Genomic DNA, 21079 nt, shown 5'->3' with positions numbered 1-21079 from the left:
GGGGTAAAGCCGTGACTCTGGAAATAGGTATCTCTCAGCCTCTCAGCTCAGCTCTAGCTTTGAAAACATAATTGTACTTAAGTACAGGTGATGATATTCTATCTGTGTTTCTGACTGGGATCGAGGGAGGAGTGGGCACTTCCCTAGAGGTCCAGTGGTTAAGATCTGCGCTTCTACTGCAGGGGGCACAGGTTTGATCCCTGGTAGGGGAACTAAGATCCCGAATGTCATGCAGCACAGCCAAAAAAAAAAAAAAAAGATTAAAATGGGATAGAGGGAGGAGAGATTGAGTGGATGGAGAGTCATTGTCAAAGATAACAGGATTATTTCATTGCTTGATAATGTAAAGGGTATTATGTTAACTTTATCTTCCCAGTATTTACAATTCCCTCATTTGCTAAATGTACAATCTCAGAGAGAGAGGACTATAAGCACAACTAGTAATATCATTCATATTAGCTTATTTAGTAATAAACTAAATAACAAACTTTATAATAATAAATATATGATACTGTAATTTCAGTGTGCATATGTAAAATCACATAATTATAGAACTAGAAATTACCTTCAAAGGTCACCTCTGTATCTAAGCAAGACAGTACCTTAGCTGTCTTCCATCCATCCATCTATCCATCTACTAATTAAACACTTATTGAATATCTCCTGTATACCTCTACTAGGTGCTGTGAGATCATGGTGAGGAAAGCAGACATAGTCATTGGACTCATGATGCTTTTCATTTAAAGAGAGAGATTGACATAATCACTTAGTCACACAATTATATATTAAACTACATTCAAACAAGAACACTGTGCTGAGAGTGCCTTTAATGTGGGAGTTTGACCTTGTCATGGAGGACAGGGAAGGCTTCGCTGATGAAGTGACACTTGACATGAGACTGAGGAATGAATAAAACTTTTCTAGGCAAATAGGAGAGGGTAGAATTTTCCAGTTACAGGAAGTAGCATGTGCCAGGTCGCTGTGGTGGGAGGGAAGATGATTAGTTAGCAAGGCCTGAAAAATTTCAAGAGCAAGAGGAGAGTGGTTTGAGATGAGGCTGGGAAGAGAAGTAGGGGTCAGACAATTCAGCCATCAGACATTCATGATGGCTGATCTACAGGATTTGGGTCTTTATCCCGAGTACAGGGGAAATCTACTGAAGTGTTTTTATATGCTGAGTATCAGTGGTTTCAAAAAGACCACTCTGGCTGCAGTGTGAACATAACATTAAAAGTGCTGGGTTTTGGATAGGCAAATAGAGAGGTACAGGGAGATGATTTTAGGTGGCTGTTACTGTAGTTCAGGTGAGGGATGATAGTTGCTTCCTAGAGATGAAGGGAAATAGATGGATTTGTGAGATATTTAGGGAGGGAAGCATTTGAGGTAGATTGAATATGAGGATCACTGAAAGGGATATATCAAAGGTGACTCCTTGATTTCTGGCTTCTCTCCCAGATAGATAGGAAACATTAGAAGACCAGGTAAATGGGAAGAACATAAGTTTGGTTTTGAATATGCTGAATTTGAGGCACAATTGAGACACTGAAGAGGGACTGTCCACTAGACAGTTGGATATGCCTTTTTTTGGTAATGACATCCCTCAAACATATTATACTATGAACAAGTTAGTCATAATATCTCATCAGATCTCCTCCACCTTGGTTAAAAGTCTTCACTTTGATTTGTTAAATAACTTTCTGGGTACCTGTGTACTTCAAACACAGCCAGCCTGCTTGTCTAAGGGCTAATTCCAGATCCTGAAAACGTTCTCAGAAGTCTACTTCCTCGAGTTAACATGTTTTTGTGTCTGTGCTAAACTGTGACTGAAGGCAGGTTCTAAATAAAAGACACGGTGGTTATTTCATTATTTACTTAAATTTCTGCTCATACTGTATATCTAGGAGGTCAGGTTTAATCTTCTTTTTGTGTTCAGTGGTCCTTCCTGACCTTGAGATTATAAATCTTTTTTCCTCCTTTTTTTCACTAATAAAAAAATAAAAGTAGTGCATACATTTTTGAAAACTCGAACAATGGCACTTGCAGGTAGTGAAAGTAGTAAGTGGTAAAATTTCTCCTTTTTACCATTTTCTCTTTCTTTTCTTCTTTTTAAAAAATTCACTTTCCTGTTGGGCCCTGGTGGAAACTAGGAAGTGACAGTCTGGAAAGGCTCAGGGAGAGTAGAGTGGCTCAGAGGTTTCTCCAAGTATTGGCCTTGGTTTCCTCTGGAGTATAGGCAAAGCTAGGGTGATCTGGAATCAGATCCAGGCACGTGGAATCAGGGACCGGCTAATTCCAGTGAAATTGGAGGCCCATATCTAGATGTATAAAAAAGTATTTATAAGCCTATACATTCCATGTGTTTTAAAATTTGATATCTTATTCATATGTATATTGTTCTAAAACTTGCTTTTTTTTCCCACTTAATATGTGTTGGACATCTTTTCATAGATCTGTTTGCATCTTTATTAATAGCTGAAGACTATTCTATAATATGATTGTGTCATATTTTAAATATTTCTCTATTGGCAAACGTAGTTTTCTTCTTCCATTTCTTTAAGATAACAGATGCCTTGTAAGATCTTCTTTTGGGCATATGTAAGGGTATTTCTATATGATAGGTTCTTACAAATGCAATTTATGGGAAAAAGGCTGTTCATTTAGAATTTTTATGGACACTGCTAAATTGCCCTCCATAAAGTCTGAATGAATGTATGCTTAACTTGAAAATGCTTATTCCCCATTCACTCATTAACACTGGATATTATGAATCGTCCTCTTCTGTGATCTGCGTATCTATATCTCTGCTCATTTTTCTATCATATGATCTGCCTTATTTTGTAGCTTTTTTTGTTTTATGTATATTAACCCTTTGTCATATGTGTTATAAATATTTCATCTCAGGTTATCTCTTATCTTAATTTTATGTTTTCTTTCCCCTGAAAACCCTCCCCACTAAATTTGCTAAAGTGATCTGGAATTTTTATGACAGATTGTCTTTTTTTTCTCTCTTTTTTTACTTTTCCCCTCCAAAACCTCTCTTAACAATTGCTTTAAACTTTATAGTGACATTTGAAAAATGTTAAAGTCTTGATTGTAAATTCTTCTGGTATTCATTCTGAACAAGTTCTTTGTAGGCTATACCTTTCTACCACTTCAGTTCTTTCTTATGCTTTATCTTAAAAAAATAATAGCTTTATTGAGATATAATTCACATATTAAAACTATTCTTTTAAAGTGTGCATTTCAGTGGTTTTTGGTATATTTACACAGTTGTGCAATCATTCTGCATTATCTTTTAACTAGAGAACCTCTTGAAGAAAATTTTTCAGAGTACTCTGTCTGAAAAGTATTTCTTTTGTCTTCATACATTATTCTTAGTCTTTTTTGGGAGGGGGGTTAGATTTATTAAGTTATATAAACCTTTCTCTCATAATTCCATATACATTGCTTCATTTAGTGTTGCAGATGAGAATTCTGATGCCAAATTAGAAATGATGTCAATCTAATATTCTTTATTTTATAGATTTTATTTTATAACTTAAAGTTCATAGGATTTTCTCTTTACCTATGGATTTGGGAAATGTCAGAAATTTTTTCAGTCATCTTGCCTAGCCTTTCAGTTTAAAGACTTAGGTCTAGTGAATTTTTCTTCTATCCTTTCTTTGATTTTTGCTTCTCTAAAGGTTATGTTTTCTTCTATTTTATTATTTTGATTTTTAGCACTATTCAAACTCTTGTAGCCTCTTTCTGCAATTATACAGATTTCATATAAAAATTTTTAATTTTGTAAGAGCAGGTCTCAGATTCAGAGTAACAATGGCTTGAAAACAATAAAAAGAGGGTTTTGTGAAGAAAGATGGAAAATACTAGGATTTAGGCATTTAGGACTTAACTGTAGTTAGTTTTAGGAACATTCTAGGTTTTAGCATTCATGAACTCTGAAACTTCTGTTTACATAACCTTACAAAGGGAAAAGCATCATAATCTTTATGGCACAGTTACCATATTAGATTATCACAATTTATTGAAAAAATAACCAGGTACTTTACGGATATATTATTATTTATTCTTTAAAGCAACACAGAGGTGGGCTTATTATTATGATTCTCTTGTACAGGTGAGGATGTTGAGGCTTCTGGACATCAAGTGGCTTGCCCAACATTCCCTAGCTAATTAGAATTAAAGCAGGGATTTAAATACAAATCTGAAACCATCCCTCTCAGCCCACTTGAAATATTTAAATAATTTAAGAAATTATTCTAAAATAATTGAATTTAAGGCAATGTGTTACCATTTGAATGGATCTACATGTGATTTGATTAACGCCATCATCTTTCAAAAATTATAATCTATTCATGTTACACTCTTGCTTAAAATATAGTATGGACTCAGTTATCCACACAGTAAAGTCTGGATCCACAAATAAAACAAGATGTAACTTACAGGTTAAAAAACTGGAGTTAATTTACCAGCCTCAGTGGTTCTGGGAACTCCCTGGAATTAAATGCACATAGGATGTATGTGCTTTTCTCTGGGATTCTAGTGCTTTCATAAAGGGGTAGGTGACCCAAATTGGTTAAAAATCATAAGTCTGTTATTTGTCTTCTGTAAAACTCTAGTCATGTGACTAATAAATCATTAGATAAGGAAAACCAATATAGTTTTACATGCAAAAAGGGATTATTTAATGAAACCATATTTCTTGGAAGAAATTCAGTCAGAAATTCAGTCAAAATCGATCATCTAAAATGAGTACCCTTTAAACTAATCATTAGGTCCAGAGAGTGGCCTTATGAGGTTACCAGGTGAGGCTTGGACTTCTTCCATTTCAACCATACATAAATGGAGTAATTTTAGCTTAAATCAGACTTTAAAGCTGATTACCCGTTGTGTAAACATTGCAGACAAGAGGCAAGGAGACTTCTGAACATGTAGTGACCCTCTCACCAAGGTAAACCAGGGCAGACTCCTCTGATAGGTCTCAGTCGGATACTGGAATATGCAACTGCTCACTGATTCAGTGATGATTAGAAGTTATCTACTAAATATAGCTACAGACCTCAGATTTCATGGTCTTGTATAAAAATCTAGGCATAGACCTGGGCCAGAGCCGTAGGGTTTTGTGTCATCCTGGAGACTAACTTTCAAAAAGCAAGACAGCAGCACTGAGGCCTGTGACTGAGGTCGGACATTCACACCCAGGAATAGGTTCTTGATAAATTGGTGATAGAGCAGTTACAGTTTCCATGCTGAAGGCTCTTCAGATCTCTGTAAAGGAAAGTGTGCAGAGTTGTGAAGAGCTGGGGCATATACTGGAAGGTAGCATTCCTTAAAGTCTGGGATCCTTAGCTACAGAATGGTTCTCATTCTGTAAAAGTGAATGGTGTGAAGGATTGCAATGAAGGAAATTATTCTAAAAGATTGGATGCTGAGGTATCTTCTTCCTAAGCCTTAGAGGAGGAGGATTCTAGAAGCTCAGGGTGTCAACAGAGAAGGTTCTCAGAAGAATCTGAGCAGTCTTGAAGGAAGAAAATAAGACAGTACATTGGTTCCCAAGGAGATATCATGCCATCAGACCTTCCTAAGACAACTGCACGTCATTCCAATTTTTTAAAAAATTTACTTTTTAATTTCTATTGAGTCACAGTGGAATTAACTAGCCATATTTTTTTTTTTTTTTTTTTTTTTTTTTTTTTTTTTTTTTTTTTTTTTGCGGTATGTGGGCCTCTCACTGTTGTGGCCTCTCCCGTTGCGGAGCACAGGCTCCGGACGCACAGGCCCAGCGGCCATGGCTCACGGGCCCAGCCGCTCCGCGGCATGTGGGATCCTCCCGGACCGGGGCACGAACCCGTGTCCCCTGCATCGGCAGGCGGACTCTCAACCACTGCGCCACCAGGGAAGCCCCAACTAGCCATATTTTTGATGAAGGCAAAGTAGAATTGACACAATACCAATGTAGAGTATGTGAGAAAAGCTGAACCTCAGTTTGACGTCCAGCAGAGAACACACACAGGAAAGAGAATCTTAGAGAACAGGCTTCATGCAGTGTTGGGGCCTCTGTCTTCACCAGAGGATCTACACAGGAGAGAAACCATACACATGTGATATCTGTCACAAAACACTCATTCATGAATCTGCACTGCATGGTCATAAGAGGATCCATGTGAATAAGAAAACATACTGTTGTATAGATTGTGGGAAATGCTTCAACTGCAAGAGAAACCTCACTGCTCACCAAAGAATCCACTTAGGAAACAAACCATGTGAGTGTCTCCAGCAGTGCTGTGAAATAGAAATATATTGTACTATGAGCCACAACTGTGAGCCACATTTATAATTCAAAATTTTCTAGTAGCTGTATTAAAAAGTAAAAAGAAATGGTTGATATTAACTTTAATAATATATTTTATGTAACCCCACATTTCAAATATATTATTTCAATATGTAATCAGTATAAAAAATTACACGATATTTTACAGTCTTTTTTGTGTTCTAAGTCTTTTAAATTCAGCGTGTATTTTACACAACAGCACATCCCAATGTGGATTAGCCACATTACAAGTGCTCAGTAGCCACATGTGGCCATTGGCTACTGTATGGGACAGTGCGACCAAACCTTTTATAAGTTGTAAAATTTTAAATGCCATAAAAGCGTACACTAAATAACATCTCATGTAATTGCCCCAAAAGATATCAATTAATTAAGTCCAGGTCTTGTCTTGGCTGGAGATGAAGTTAAAAGTGATTTCTTTTTTTTTTTTTTTTTTAATTAAATTAAATTTATTTTTTTAAACAGCAGGTTCTTATTAGTTATCCATTTTATACATATCAGTGTATACATGTCAATCCCAATCTCCCAATTCATCACCCCCCCGCCACCACTTTCCCCCCTTAGTGTCCATATGTTTGTTCTCTGCATCTGTGTCTCAGTTTCTGCCCTACAAACCAGTTCATCTGTACCATTTTTCTAGGTTCCACATATATGCGTTAATATACGATATTCGTTTTTCTCTTTCTGACTTACTTCACTCCGTATGACAGTCTCTAGATCCATCCATGTCTCTACAAATGACTCAATTTCATTCCTTTTTATGGCTGAGTAATATTCCATTGTATATATATGTACCACATGTTCTTTATCCATTCGTCTCTCGATGGGCATTTAGGTTGCTTCCATGAGCTAGCTATTGTAAACAGAGCTGCAGTGAACATGGTGGTACATAACTCTTTTTGAATTATGGTTTTCTCAGGGTATATGCCCAGTAGTGGGATTGCTGGGTCATATGGTAGTTCTATTTTTAGTATTTTAAGGAACCTCCATACTGTTCTCCATAGTGGCTGTATCAATTTACATTCCCACCAACAGTGCAGGAGGTTTCCCTTTTCTCCACACCCTCTCCAGCATTTACTGTTTGTAGATTTTCTGATGATGCCCATTCTAACTGGTGTGAGGTGATACCTCATTGTAGTTTTGATTTGTGTTTCTCTGATAATTAGTGGTGTTGAGCAGATTTTCATGTGCTTTTTGGGCATCTGTGTGTCTTCTTTGGTGAAATGTCTATTTAGATCTTCTGCCCATTTTTGGATTGGGTTGTTTGTTTTTTTAATATTGAGCTATGTGAGCTGTTTATATATTTTGGAGATTAATCTTTTGTTCGTTGATTCGTTTGCAAATATTTTCTCCCATTCTGAGGGTTGTCCTTTCATCTTGTTTGTAGTTTCCTTTGCTTTGCAATAGCTTTTAAATTTCATTAGGTTCCATTTGTTTATTTTTGGTTTTATTTCCATTGTTCTAGGAGGTGGATAAAAAAAGATCTTGCTGTGATTTATGTCAAGGAGTGTTCTTCCTATGTTTTCGTCTAAGAGGTTTATAGTGTCTGGTCTTACATTTAGGTCTCGAATCCATTTTGAGTTTATTTTGTGTATGGTGTTAGGGAGTGTTCTAATTTTATTCTTTTATAAGTAGCTATCCAGTTTTCCCAGCACCACTTACTGAAGAGACTGTCTTTTCTCCATTGTATATCCTTGCCTCCTTTGTCATAGATTAGTTGACCATAGGTGCGTGGGTTTATCTCTGGGCTTTCTATCCTGTTCCATTGATCTATATTTATGTTTTTGTGCCAGTACCATATTGTCTTGATGACTGTAGCTTTGTAGTATAGTCTGAAGTCAGGGAGTCTGATTCCTCCGGCTCCATTTTTTTCCCTCAAGACTGCTTTGGCTATTTGGGATCTTTTGTGTCTCCATACAAATTTTAAGATTTTTTTGTTCTAGTTCTGTAAAATATGCCATTGGTAATTTGATAGGGATTGCATTGAATCTGTAGATTGCTTTGGTTAGTATAGTCATTTCCACAATATTGATTCTTCCAATCCAAGAACATGGTATACCTCTCCATCTGTTTGTATCATATTTAATTTCTTTCAGCCGTGTCTTATAGTTTTCTGCATACAGGTCTTTTGTCTCCCTAGGTAGGTTTATTCCTAGGTATTTTATTCTTTTTGTTGCAGTGGTAAATGGGAGTGTTTCCTTAATTTCTCTTTCAGATTTTTCATCATTAGTGTATAGGAATGCAAGAGATTTCTGTGCATTAATTTTGTATCCTGAAACTTTACCAAATTCATTGATTAGCTCTAGTAGTTTTCGGGTGGCATCTTTAGGATTCTCTATGTATAGTATCATGTCATCTGTAAACAGTGACAGTTTTACTTCGTCTTTTCCAATTTATATTCCTTTAATTTCTTTTTCTTTTCTAATTGCCGTCGCTAAGGCTTCCAAAACTATGTTGAATAATAGTGGAGAGAGTGGACATCCTTGTCTCGTTCCTGATCTTAGAGGAAATGTTTTCAGTTTTTCACCATTGAGAATGATGTTTGCTGTGGGTTTGTCATATGGCCTTTATTATGTTGAGGTAGCTTCCCTCTATGCCCACTTTCTGGAGGGTTTTTATCATAAATGGGTGTTGAATTTTGTCAAAAGCTTTTTCTGCATCTATTGAGATGATCATATGGTTTTTATTCTTCAGTTTGTTTATATGGTGTATCACATTGATTGATTTGCATATATTGAAGAATCCTTGCATCCCTGGGATAAATCCCACTTGATCATTGTGTATGATCCTTTAAACGTGTTGTTGGATTCTGTTTGCTAGTATTTTGTTGAGGATTTTTGCATCTATGTTCATCAGTGATATTGGTCTGTAATTTTTTTTTTGTAGTATCTTTGTCTGGTTTTGGTATCAGGGTGATGGTGGCCTCATAGAATGAGCTTGGGAGTGTTCCTTGGTCTGCAATTTTTTGGAAGCGTTTGAGAAGCATGGGTGTTAGCTCTTCTCTAAATGTTTGATAGAATTCACCTGTGAAGCCATCTGGTCCTGGACTTTTGTTTGTTGGAAGAGTTTTAATCACAGTTTCAATTTCATTCCTTGTGATTGGTCTGTTCATATTTTCTATTTCTTCCTGATTCAGTCTTGGAAGGTTATACCTTTCTAAGAATTTGTCCATTTCTTCAGATTGTCCATTTTATTGGCATAGAGTTGCTTGTAGTCGTCTCTTAGGATGTTTTGTATCTCTGCGGTGTCTGTTGTAACTTCTCCTTTTTCATTTGTAATTTTATTGATTTGAGTCCTCACCCTCTTTTTCTTGATGAATCTGGCTAATGATTTATCGATTTTGTTTATCTTCTCAAAGAACCAGCTTTTAGTTTGAATGATTTTTGCTATTGTCTTCTTTGTTTCTATTTCATTTATTTCCGCTCTGATCTTTATGATTTCTTTCCTTCTACTAACTTTGGGTTTTGTTTGTTCTTCTTTCTCTAGTTCCTTTAGGTGTAAGGTAGGTTGTTTATTTGAGATGTTTTTTGTTTCTTGAGGTAGGATTGTATTGCTATAAACTTCCTTCGTAGAACTGCTTTTGCTGCATCCCATAGGTTTTGGATTGTCGTGTTTTCATTGTCATCTGTCTCTATGTAGTTTTTGATTTCCTCTTTGATTTCTTCAGTGATCTCTTGGTTGTTTAGTAATGTATTGTTTAGCCTCCATGTGTTTGTGTTTTTTTACGTTTTTTTCCCTGTAATTGATTTCTTTTTTTTTTTTTTTTTTTTTTTGCGGTATGCGGGCCTCTCACTGTTGTGGCCTCTCCCATTGCGGAGCACAGGCTCCAGAAATGCAGGCTCAGCAGCCATGGCTCACAGGCCTAGCCGCTCTGTGGCATGTGGGATCTTCCCGGACCGGGGCATGAACCCGTGTCTCCTGCATCGGCAGGCGGACTCTCAACCACTGTGCCAGCAGGGAAGCCCCCCTGTAATTGATTTCTAATCTCATAGTGTTGTGGTCAGAAAAGATGCTTGATATGATTTCAATTTTCTTAAATTTACTGAGGCTTGATTTGTGACCCAAGATGTGATCTGTCTTGGAGAATGTTCCGTGTGCACTTGAGAAGAAACTGTAATCTGCTGTTTTTGGATGGAATGTCCTATAAATATCAATTAAATCTATCTGGTCTTTTGTGTCATTTAAAGCTTGTGTTTCCTTATTAATTTTCTGTGTGGATGATCTGTCCATTGGTGTAAGTGAGGTGTTAAAATCCCCCACTATTATTGTGTTACTTCTGATTTCCTCTTTTATAGCTGTTAGCAGTTGCCTTATGTATTGAGGTGCTCCTATGTTGGGTGCATATATATTTATAATTGTTATATCTTCTTCTTGGATTGATCCCTGATCATTATGTAGTGTCCTTCCTTGTCTCTTGTAACATTCTTTATTTTAAAGTCTATTTTATCTGATATGAGTATTGCTACTCCAGCTTTCTTTTGATTTCCATTTGCATGGAATATCTTTTTCCATCCCCTCACTTTCAGTCTGCATGTGTCCCTAGGTCTGAAGTGGCTCTGTTGTAGACAGCATATATATGGGTCCTGTTTTTGTATCTGTTCAGCAAGCCTGTGTCTTTTGGTTGGAGCATTTAATCCATTCACGTTTAAGGTAATTATCGATATGTATGTTCCTATTACCATTTTCTTAATTGTTTTGGGTTTGTTTTTGTAGGTCCTTTTCTTGTCTTGTGTTTCCTACTTAGAGAAGTTCCTTTAGCATTTGTTGTAGAGCTGGTTTGGTAGTGCTGAATTCTCTTAGCTTTTGCTTTCTGTAAAGCTTTTGATTTCTCAGTAAAATCTGAATGAGATCTTTGCTGGGTAGAGTAATCTTGGTTGTAGGTTCCTCCCTTTCATCACTTTGAATATGTCATGCCACTCCCTTCTGGCCTGTAGAGTTTCTGCTGAGAAATCAGCTGTTAACCTTATGGGAGTTCCCTTGTATGTTATTTGTCGTTTTTCCCTTTCTGCTTTCAATAATTTTTTTTTGTCTTTAAGTTTTGCCAATTTGATTACTGTGTGTCTCGTCATGTTTCTCCTTGGGTTTATCTTGTATGGGACTCTTTGCGCTTCCTGCACTTGGGTGGCTATTTCCTTTTCCATGTTAGGGAAATTTTCAACTATAATCTCTTCAAATATTTTCTCGGGTCCTTTCTCTCTCTCTTCTCCTTCTGGGACCCCTAAAATGCAAATGTTGTTGCGTTTAATGTTGTCCCAGAGGTCTCTTAGACTGTCTTCATTTCTTTTCATTTTTTTTCTTTATTCTGTTCCATGGCAGTGAATTCCACCTTTCTGTCTTCCAGGTCACCTATTCATTCTTCTGCCTCAGTTATTCTGCTACTGATTCCTTCTAGTGTATTTTTCTTTGCAGTTATTGTATTGTTCATCTCTGTTTGGTTGTTCTTTAATTCTTCTAGGTCTTAGTTAAACATTTCTTGCATCTTCTCGACCTTTGCCTCCATTCTTTTTCTGAGGTCCAGGATCATCTTCACTATCATTATTCTGAATTCTTTTTCTGGAAGGTTGCCTATCTCCACTTCATTTAGTTTTTTTTTTCTGGGGTTTTATCTTGTTCCTTCATCTGGTACATAGCCCTCTGCCTTTTCATCTTGTCTATCTTTCTGTGAATGTGGTTTTTTTCCCCACAGGCTGCAGGGTTGTAGTTCTTCTTGCTTTTCCTGTCTGCCCTCTGGTGGATGAGGCTATCTAAGAGTCTTGTGCAAGTTTCCTGGTTGGAGAGACTGGTAGTGGGTAGAGCTGGGTGTTGGTCTGGTGGGCAGAGCTCAGTAAAACTTTAATCCACTTGTCTGCTGATGGGTGGGGCTGGGTTCCCTCCCTGTTGGTTGTTTGGCCTGAGGCGACCCAACACTGGAGCCTACCTGGGCTCTTTGGTGGGGCTAATGGCAGACTCTGGGAGGGCTTAAGCCAAGGAGTAGTTCCCAGAACTTCTGCTGCCCATGTCCTTGTCCTCATGGTGAGACACAGCCAACCCCTGCCTCTGCAGGACACCCTCCAACACTAGCAGGTGGGTCTGGTTCAGTCTCCCCTGGGGTCACTGCTCCTTCCCCTGGGTCCTGATGCACACACTAATTTGTGTGTGCCCTCCAAGAGTGTAGTCTCTTTTTCCCCCAGTCCTGTTGAAGTCCTGCAATCAAATCCCGCTAGCCTTCAAAGTCTGATTCTCTAGGAATTCCTCCTCCCGTTGCCAGACCCCCAGGTTGGGAAGCCTAACATGGGGTTCAGTCACTCCAGTGGGTGGACTTCTGTGCTATAAGTGTTGTCAGGTTTGTGAGTCACCCACTAAGCAGTTATGGGATTTTATTTCATTGTGATTGCGCCCCTCCTACCATCTCATTGTGGCTTCTCCTTTGTCTTTGCATGTGGGGTATCTTTTTTGGTGAGTTCCAGTGTCTTCCTGTCGATGATTGTTAAAAGTGATTTCTAGATAGCAAGGACACAGTACATGTTAAGGTCTTAGGAGAGTACTTAGCTTACAATAGATGATCCGTAAATATGAACAACCATGATTTTAAAAATATTACTTTAAAAAAATTTAACAGGTAATCTTTATTTCTAAGATTTCTTTTTTGTTCCCAAGGAGCATCTTATTTTAAAAGGGCAGGGTAATTTGTGACAACGTGGATGAACCTGAAGGGTATCGTGCTAAGTGAAATAACCCAGACAGAGAAAGATAAATACTGGATGGTACCACTTATATGTGGAATCTAAAAAAAGAAGTTGAACAGATATTGTTGCCAGGGGCTGGGTGGGAGAAATGGGGAGAGGTTGGTCAAAAGATACAAACTTCCAGTTATAAAATGAATAAGTTCTGAGGATCTAATGTACAATGTGGTAACTGTAGTCAACAATACTGTATTGTGTACTTGAAATTTGCTAAGAGAGTATTTAGCGTTTTTACCAAAAAAAAAAAAAGTAACTATGTGAAGTGATGTGTTAATTAACTTGATTATGGCAGCCATTTTACAATGTACATGTAAATCATGTTGTACACATTATATTACAATTGTATTTGTCAGTTTTACCTCAGTAATGCTGGAATAAAATCCTGTTTCACAATTTAAAATAATTAATAACAGGCAAAAAAATAAAAAAGGGCAGGCCTTCTTTTTGATTTATTATCCTGCTGCCTCTTACAGAGGATAAGGAGAAAACTTAAATTTCTGTTCCCCACTTCCATTAACTTTGTTTTAATGGGGGTTATTTTCTCTAATTGGTCCCCTGGCCCACTTTTTTGAGTGGCTGTTCCATTTCATATGTATGGTTATTATTCATGGTCTGCTAATATTTATAAATGAAGGACTTGATTATTCACTGTGGGTAACTGATGTGGTCACTGCCTGCAGTTATGTGGGTTAGTGTTTCCTTTTTCCTGATTGATTTTCCCCCAAGTGCATGTATGGAGGTGATTGATAGGTTAGTGGTTTGATTCTTTGGCTCCACTTCTCCTCCTTTCAATGTGTTGAATGGGAGCTTGTAGGCCTATTCTTGGCTGTGCTGTGTAATAAGCTGGGTGTGTGTGGATGGCTCCTGTTCAGTGTGGGTGGCAAGTGTTCAACTATTTAAAAGCGGTAGGATTAAGTACCTGATTAGAATATTCACTTTATAACATTTGACATGTTGTTATATTTTTTTACAGGAATACACACGGCTTGATAAAAGCCATTATGAAATTATTACAAATGCAAGCTGTTAAGGAAGGACATGGTGGAGAGAAGAATATTCAGGATATATATAATATTAGGTATGCCTTTTCTCCTTTCTTTTGAAACTTTTTTTTTTTGGTGAATTGTTAAATAAGTTATGAATTGAGACATGCGAATCCATTAAGAATTAGTATATTTAACTCAGCAATGACTGTGAGTCTTGCCCTCTCGGAAGTTAGTATTTCAAAGAGTCAGGATTGAGATAGAGTTGACTACTATATGCTGAGTATCACCAACGTGGCTTTCAGGGTTGTTTCCTTGGAATTGGAATCTTTTATCCAAAATTCAGGTCATTTGTTTTGCTTTGGGATATAGAACCATCTTCCCAATACTATGAAAACTCAGTTTTCATTGTACTAAGTTCATTGTACTCATTTCATTGTACTAAGAGCAGAAAGGCTTAGTTTAGGCAGGAGGGTAAACTTCCTCACTATAAAAAGTAATAGGAGGACTATCCAAGGGTTATTACCCAACGCAAGGTCAGTACTTAGGAGCATTGATTTGCCTTTTTTTTTTGTCATCTACAGAATGTAACATGGTAGAATTATTTTAAAAGAAAATATACACAGCAACAGTTATGTTGAAATATATTGGATTCTATGGGAGAGTTTGGATAAGGGAAGGCGTCATGCTTACTTTTGAAGGTGACCTTAACCATTGCCTTGAAGGTCCTAGAAAGTCATTTCTTAAGAGAGGGGCTCCTTAGTGAGCAAGGGATCCCAGAAGATGCCATGTAACCAGTGTATATTGTCCTGAAAACTCTGTTCAGTGATGCATCTAGAATATGCCTGTTTCAAAAGAATGAGACCATGAGACCATAAATAAGGGCACTGGTTCTGGGGGAAAATGACTTACATAGGCTATGGCGATCCAACAGGGAAAGTAAATCATACCTGTGAACTGTCATTGGCTTGAGCATACAAGACCTGCAGTTTTGAGCATCTGACACCACAGCTATCAGAAGCTGTGCGTGCCTCTCCAAAGTATAATAATACGTGGTACCTATTACTTACGTATATTTATAGTACTTTCCTTTTGATAATAAGTAAACAGTGTCTCATATATTACAGTGATCTTTCCTGATTTTTTTTTAATGTCTTTATTGGAGTATAATTTTCCTGATATTTTAGTGCTATTTATCATTTTTATTTTTATGAGCACATTATCGAGAGTTTTTTAAGTCACTTTTTAAAAACAAGGTCAGATTTGCATTTTATATATTTTTTCTTAATTAAAAAATATTTATTTATTTATTTGGCTGTGCTGGGTCTTAGTTGTGGCACACGGGATCTAGTTCCCTGACCAGGATCGAACCCGGGCCCCCTGCATTGGGAGCGTGGAGTCTTAACCCCTGGACCACCAGGGAAGTCCCTCTTCACATGTTTCTTGAATGTTTTCAAAACCACAGAAAAGATGGAAGAATGTAGTACAATGGATTAGTTAATTCATTGTTAACTTATTAGTTAACTTGGTTTATTTTAAATTGGGGAAGCAAAAGGAAAATTATTTATTTGAAAATACTATGGAAACTTTGGGTGTGCAGGAGAAAGTTTTCAAAATTGATAAATTGGCTTTTCTTTTTAAAATATGCATTACCTTAACCAGAAATGAACCTAAGGAGTAGATAAGCAGGACTTAATGTTTCTAGATGAGTCGTATAAGCATCTGTGTTCTCTTTTTTTGAAAGAAGTTCAACCTCTTGGGCCAGAGTTCCAGGATGGGAAATAATTCCACTTCATTGTTGTTCAGTTGGAGTTATTTACCTATTTTAAAATAGGAAAGCTATTGAAGTTTTACATTTTTATATAACAGTTTTATTGAGAATAATTCATATACCATACAGTTGACTCATTTAAAGTACAATTCAATGGTTTTTAGTATATTCACAGAGTCATGTAACCACTGCAATAACCAATTTTAGGACATTTTCATCGTTCCCTCAAATTCCTCACTGATTAGCAGTAGCTCTATATTTTCCTCCACCCAGTTGGGTATTTTAAATTCAATGGTTCTCAACACTGGCTGCTCAGAACCACCTGCGTATGCCTAAAAACAAACAAAAATAGGAACAATGAAATACCCTAGACCAACTGAATCAGGTTCTCTGCCATGAGGCCTAAGCTTTTGTAGTTTCAAAAAGGTCCCAGGCAATTCTGATTGACAGTGAGTATAAGATGGTGTGTTAGCGGCTGTCTACTATGCATTCTGATCACCTGAGACTTTGTTGAATGGCAGATTCTCTTTCCTTAGGTCTAAGGTGGACTCAGGATTCTTGTCTAACAAGCTCCCAGGTGATGCTGACGCTGACAATGACACTGACGCTGATGCTGCTGTTTTCCCACCATACTCTAAGTAGCAGAGCTATGAGCAGCATTAGCAGTTCCTGGGAGCTTGTTAGGAATGCAGAATCTCGGACTCCATCTCAGATTATCTGAATTAGAGCCCACATTTTAGTAAGATTTTCCAGGTAGTTCACAGGCACATTTAAGTTTAAGAAGCACTAGTTTTGATGATGATAGAAGGAAATTTTCTGTCACACAGAAGAATCAGAGTTAGTGTCATTTTCATACTGATTGTCCTCACTGTGTGCAAGTGCTAAACTTTCAGTTACCTGTAATGTTTCACCTGTGTTCCTATTTATAATTAGTTTTCTCCAGTAGTTGGTTCTTTTAACTGCAGTCTTGTTTTCAGAAGACAAATAGATGCAAGGTGTGGATAGGGAGCCTAGTTTGAGGAGCTGAAATCAGACTGGATATATAAGGTTTGTCTGTAGAGTGGTGACACATTAAGAGGACCAGAATCAATCACCTGAGTTGGCATAATCCAGTAATGTTTATGGAGGGCCCTTATGTGAATGGCTGTTTGGCACTATAAATCAGTAGAGTGTAATCGAGTGTATAAGAGTCTTAAGTTCCTCCAGGGGGGATTGTGGGCAGAAACAAAGGAGAGGTGAGCCTGGAGAGCAGATTTCCCTCAAGAGAGCTATGATTGCCTGAGTCAAGCATAAAATTGTCATGCTGTTTTAGAATCTTCTTTGCCACATGTTGGTTAGCAATATCATCCAGCCTTGGAGAGGAAGGCTGATGAGCTCTGTATGAAAGCATAAAAAGGATATGAGAAGCTTAGAACTCCACTGAAAGGTGTTCCCTGGTTATGCCGTAGGATTGATTTAAAATGGAAGTAGTATGACAAATAATTATAAGCTTTCTGGGCATGAAACTCATCTGTGTTTTTATGGTATTAAGGACTCTGCTACTATATAGTTGGATTTTAAGTGTTTCTCACTTCTTTTTGTCCTAATAGCTGATTAATTTGAATTATAGTAAAACAGAATATGTGGTCATCTTATTTTTTATTAAAATTTTTTTAAAAATTGAGGTAACATTGGCTTATATTACTATTTCATGTGTACAACATTATATTTTGACCTATATACACTACAGCATGCTCACCACAAAAAGTTTAGTTTCCATCTGTCACCGTATAGTTGATCCCATTTATCTGTTTCTCCCTCCCCCTACTTCCTTTCCCCTCTGGTAATCACTAATCTGTTCTCGGTACCTATTTGTTTGCTTTTGTGTGGTTTATTTTGTTTGTTTATTTATTTTTAATATTCCACATGTGAGTGAAATCGTATGGTATTTGTCTTTCTCCGTTGGACTCATTTCACTTGAGCATACTACCCTCAATGTCCATCCAGGGGTTGCAAATGGCAAGATTTCATCTTTTTTTATGGCTAAGTAGTATTTAATTGTACATATATACCACACCTTCTTTATCCATACATCCATCAATGGGTAACTTAGGTTGTTTCCATATCTTGGCTGTTGTAAATAATGCTGTGATGAATATTGAGGTGTGTATATCTTTTTGAATTAGTGTTTTCATATTCTTCTGATAAATACCCAGAAGAAGACACTTGCAAATCATATATCCAATAAGGGGTTAATATCTAAAATATGTAAAGAACTTGTACAACTCAACAGCAAAAAATGAAATAACCTGATTAAAAAATGGGCAGAGGATCTGGGTAGACATTTTTCCAAAGGAGACCTACAGATAGCCAACAGGCACAGGAAATGCAAATCAAAACCACAGTGAGATATCACATCATGCCCGTTTGAATGGCTATTATCAAAAAGGCAAGAAATAAGTGTTGGAGAGGATATGGAGAAAAGGGAACCTTTATATATTGTTGGTGGGAAGGTAAATTGGTGCAGCCACTATGGAAAACAGTTTGGAGATTCCTCAAAAAATTAAGAATAGAACTGCCACATGATCCAGCTATTCCTTTTCTGGATATTTATGTTGTCATTTTAAATGGGTCTGCCCTGAATTGCTTAAGGTGTTCCAGTTGGGGAGTGAAGAGGGAGGGATATGTGAGGACCCAGAATGTTAGCCAGTGGCTTCCCTTGGTTCCTGTGACTTTCCTGAAGGAGCTTTAGAGCGGGTCTTCTCTTTGTTGAACCCAGAGCTCAGTGGCTCTCAAACTTCCTGTGCCTAAGAACCACCAGGGGAGCTTGTTAGGAGTACAGCTTCTCAAGCCCACTTGCCAGAGAGTCTCATTCATTCAGTAGGTTTTGCACTGAGACTCAGGAATACAGCTGCTGGGTGATGGATATAGGTCATTTGTGGATCATGCTTGAGAAATATTGCTTGAGCCCCTGGGAACTTAGTGGTACCATATGTGAACTTAGTAATACTTAGCTGCAGGGAGCCCCTTGGGGTAGACTGGGAGGGATCTTGAGTGGTTAATCATGTCTCCTGGCCTCTGTTCCCTATTAGGAAGGCAAAAGGTTTGTTTGCTCCTAACTTAGGCACTGAGGCACCAAGTTCATCTTACTGCATCTACCATGGACATTAGAGAGTCCGAGGGCAGAACCAAACAGCAATTCTAATGGGAAAGCAATCCAATGAGAGCAAGCCAAGTGTGGATGCAAGTGAGATTTAAACCTCACTGCTGTCTGTTCAATGAGTAATTCCATGACCCAACAAGTTAGTGTTCTGCATGGTCAGACAGTAGACGCTGGTAGGAACAGGAGGGGAAGAGAGCCATCAGCACTGTTCTACAAACCAAGGATGGTTTTTAGTGTTACAGTGCATAAGGAGCTCTTGCTCAGAGTTTTTCATATATGTGTCTGTAACATGCACTTTAACAAGAGATTTGGATACAGAAGTGACCTACCCACCGTACTTTGAGATACATCAGATTAGAGTGTGTGTAGCCAATAAAGTTCATTTTGCATCACTGGACCCTTCTATAGTTCAGTGGCTTAAACAAGATTAAATGGGGATATTTAAATGGAGTTTCAATTCCCAGTGCCTTTTAGGATGGGGGTAAACTGGAAGAACAGTGAGGCACATTTGACTGCTGTGATTAAACGAAGAGCATATGTCAAGTCTAAAACTCTAGGCCCAGGAGTCTCAATTCTGGTTGCACTGTTAGAGCCTTCTGAGGAACTTTTAAATATATTAGTTGCCTGGGCTCTCCCTAGAATGAGTAGGGGTCAGCCTCAAGCATTGGTAATTTTTCAAAGCTTCCTAGATGGTTTCCAGCGTGCTGGTTCAACTGAGAACTACTGGCCAATTGTTGCAGTGAGGCAGTGGGGCTTCATTGTTGCCAGACCTTCAGATCTTTCAATATTAATAACATTTTATATGAAATATCCTCACTAATAAATGTTGGAAAGCAATTCCAAGTTTTGAAAATACAGGGTAGGCAGACGGAACACGTTTGCTCACAGGATGCAATCCAAGAGCAATAGTTTGTGACCTCTGGTTTAGGCATTTAACTGTTTTCAAAAACTTTAAAAGCCCTTTTTTACCTGTGAACAATTTTTTTTAAACATTTTTATTGGAGTATAATTGCTTTACAATGGTGTGTTAGTTTCTGCTTTATAACAAAGTGAATCAGCTATACATATACATATATCCCCATATCCCCTCCCTTTTGCATCTCCCTCCCACCCTCTCTATCCCACCCCTCTAGGTGGTCACAAAGCACCGAGCTGATCTCCCTGTGCTATGAGGCTCCTTCTCACTAGCTATCTATTTTACATTTGGTAGTGTATATATGTCCATGCCTCTCTCTCACTTTGTCCCAGCTTACCATTACCCCTCCCCATGCCCTCAAGTCCATTCTCTATGTCTGCGTCTTTATTCCTGTCCTGCCCCTAGGTTCTTCAGAACCATTTTTTTTTTAGATTCCATATATATGTGTTAGCATACGGTATTTGTTTTTCTTTCCGACTTACTTCACTCTGTATGACAGTCTCTAGGTCCATTCACCTGACTACAAATAACTCAATTTTGTTTCTTTTTATGGCTGAGTAATATTCCATTGTATATACGTGCCACATCTTTATCCATTCATCTGTCGATGGACACTTAGGTTGCTTCCATGTCCTGGCTATTGTAGATAGAGCTGCAATGAACATTGTGGTATATGACTCTTTTTGAATTATGGTTTTCTCAGGGTATATGCCCAGTAGTGGGATTGCTGGGTCGTATGGTAGTTCTATTTTTCGTCTCTTAAGGAACCTCCATACTGTTCTCCATAGTGGCTGTATCAATTTACATTCCCACCCTGTGAACAATTTTTATACTAATCAGTTTAAAAAAAAAAAAAAGCGACCAGTAAGATATCCTTTACTTCAGGCTTATTTTTTCCCTGACCTTTTTGTTTGGTCTGAATTTTCTTTTGGTTAGTTTGAACTCCACTTTTTAATAACACACTATGTTTAAGTTATTTCAACATTCTCTAACATTGACCATATGGGAAGTGCAGCAGAGAACCAACATTTGCCTGGTATTTTGGTTGCAAGCAAGAATGACGAAACTAAATTTTTATGATTCATAAATTATTAGAGGCTCATTTTCTCTCTAATATGCCATTTTTTCCCTTAAACTTTTATCATGTACTTTTGCTTTTAATTTTTCCTCTGCGTATTCATATTATGGCAATCTTTTTAAGATCTCTCTTCCCT

General features: G+C 37.6%; 1 protein-coding gene across 6 annotated transcripts in view; it reads left to right on the top strand.

The window, feature by feature from the left end:
- FOCAD (focadhesin) overlaps window positions 1-21079 on the top strand; it is a 311561-nt gene that overhangs the window by 40729 nt on the left and 249753 nt on the right. For all 6 annotated transcript variants that reach the window (XR_014016190.1, XM_081238309.1, XM_081238312.1 and 3 more), the window contains one exon: window positions 14027-14131. Coding sequence is in view for 5 of the 6 variants with exons in the window: in XM_081238309.1 (XP_081094435.1) it covers window positions 14027-14131 (105 nt within the window). In the remaining variant the exon portion in view is untranslated. The remainder of the gene's footprint in view (window positions 1-14026; window positions 14132-21079) is intronic.

This window comes from Mesoplodon bidens (genome assembly GCF_964165515.1).
Source record: "Mesoplodon bidens genome assembly, chromosome: 6".
In the NCBI taxonomy this organism is placed as follows: Eukaryota; Metazoa; Chordata; class Mammalia; order Artiodactyla; family Ziphiidae; genus Mesoplodon; species Mesoplodon bidens.
Note: the sequence above shows the minus strand (reverse complement) of the source record. Positions and strands in the feature narration are given on the sequence as shown.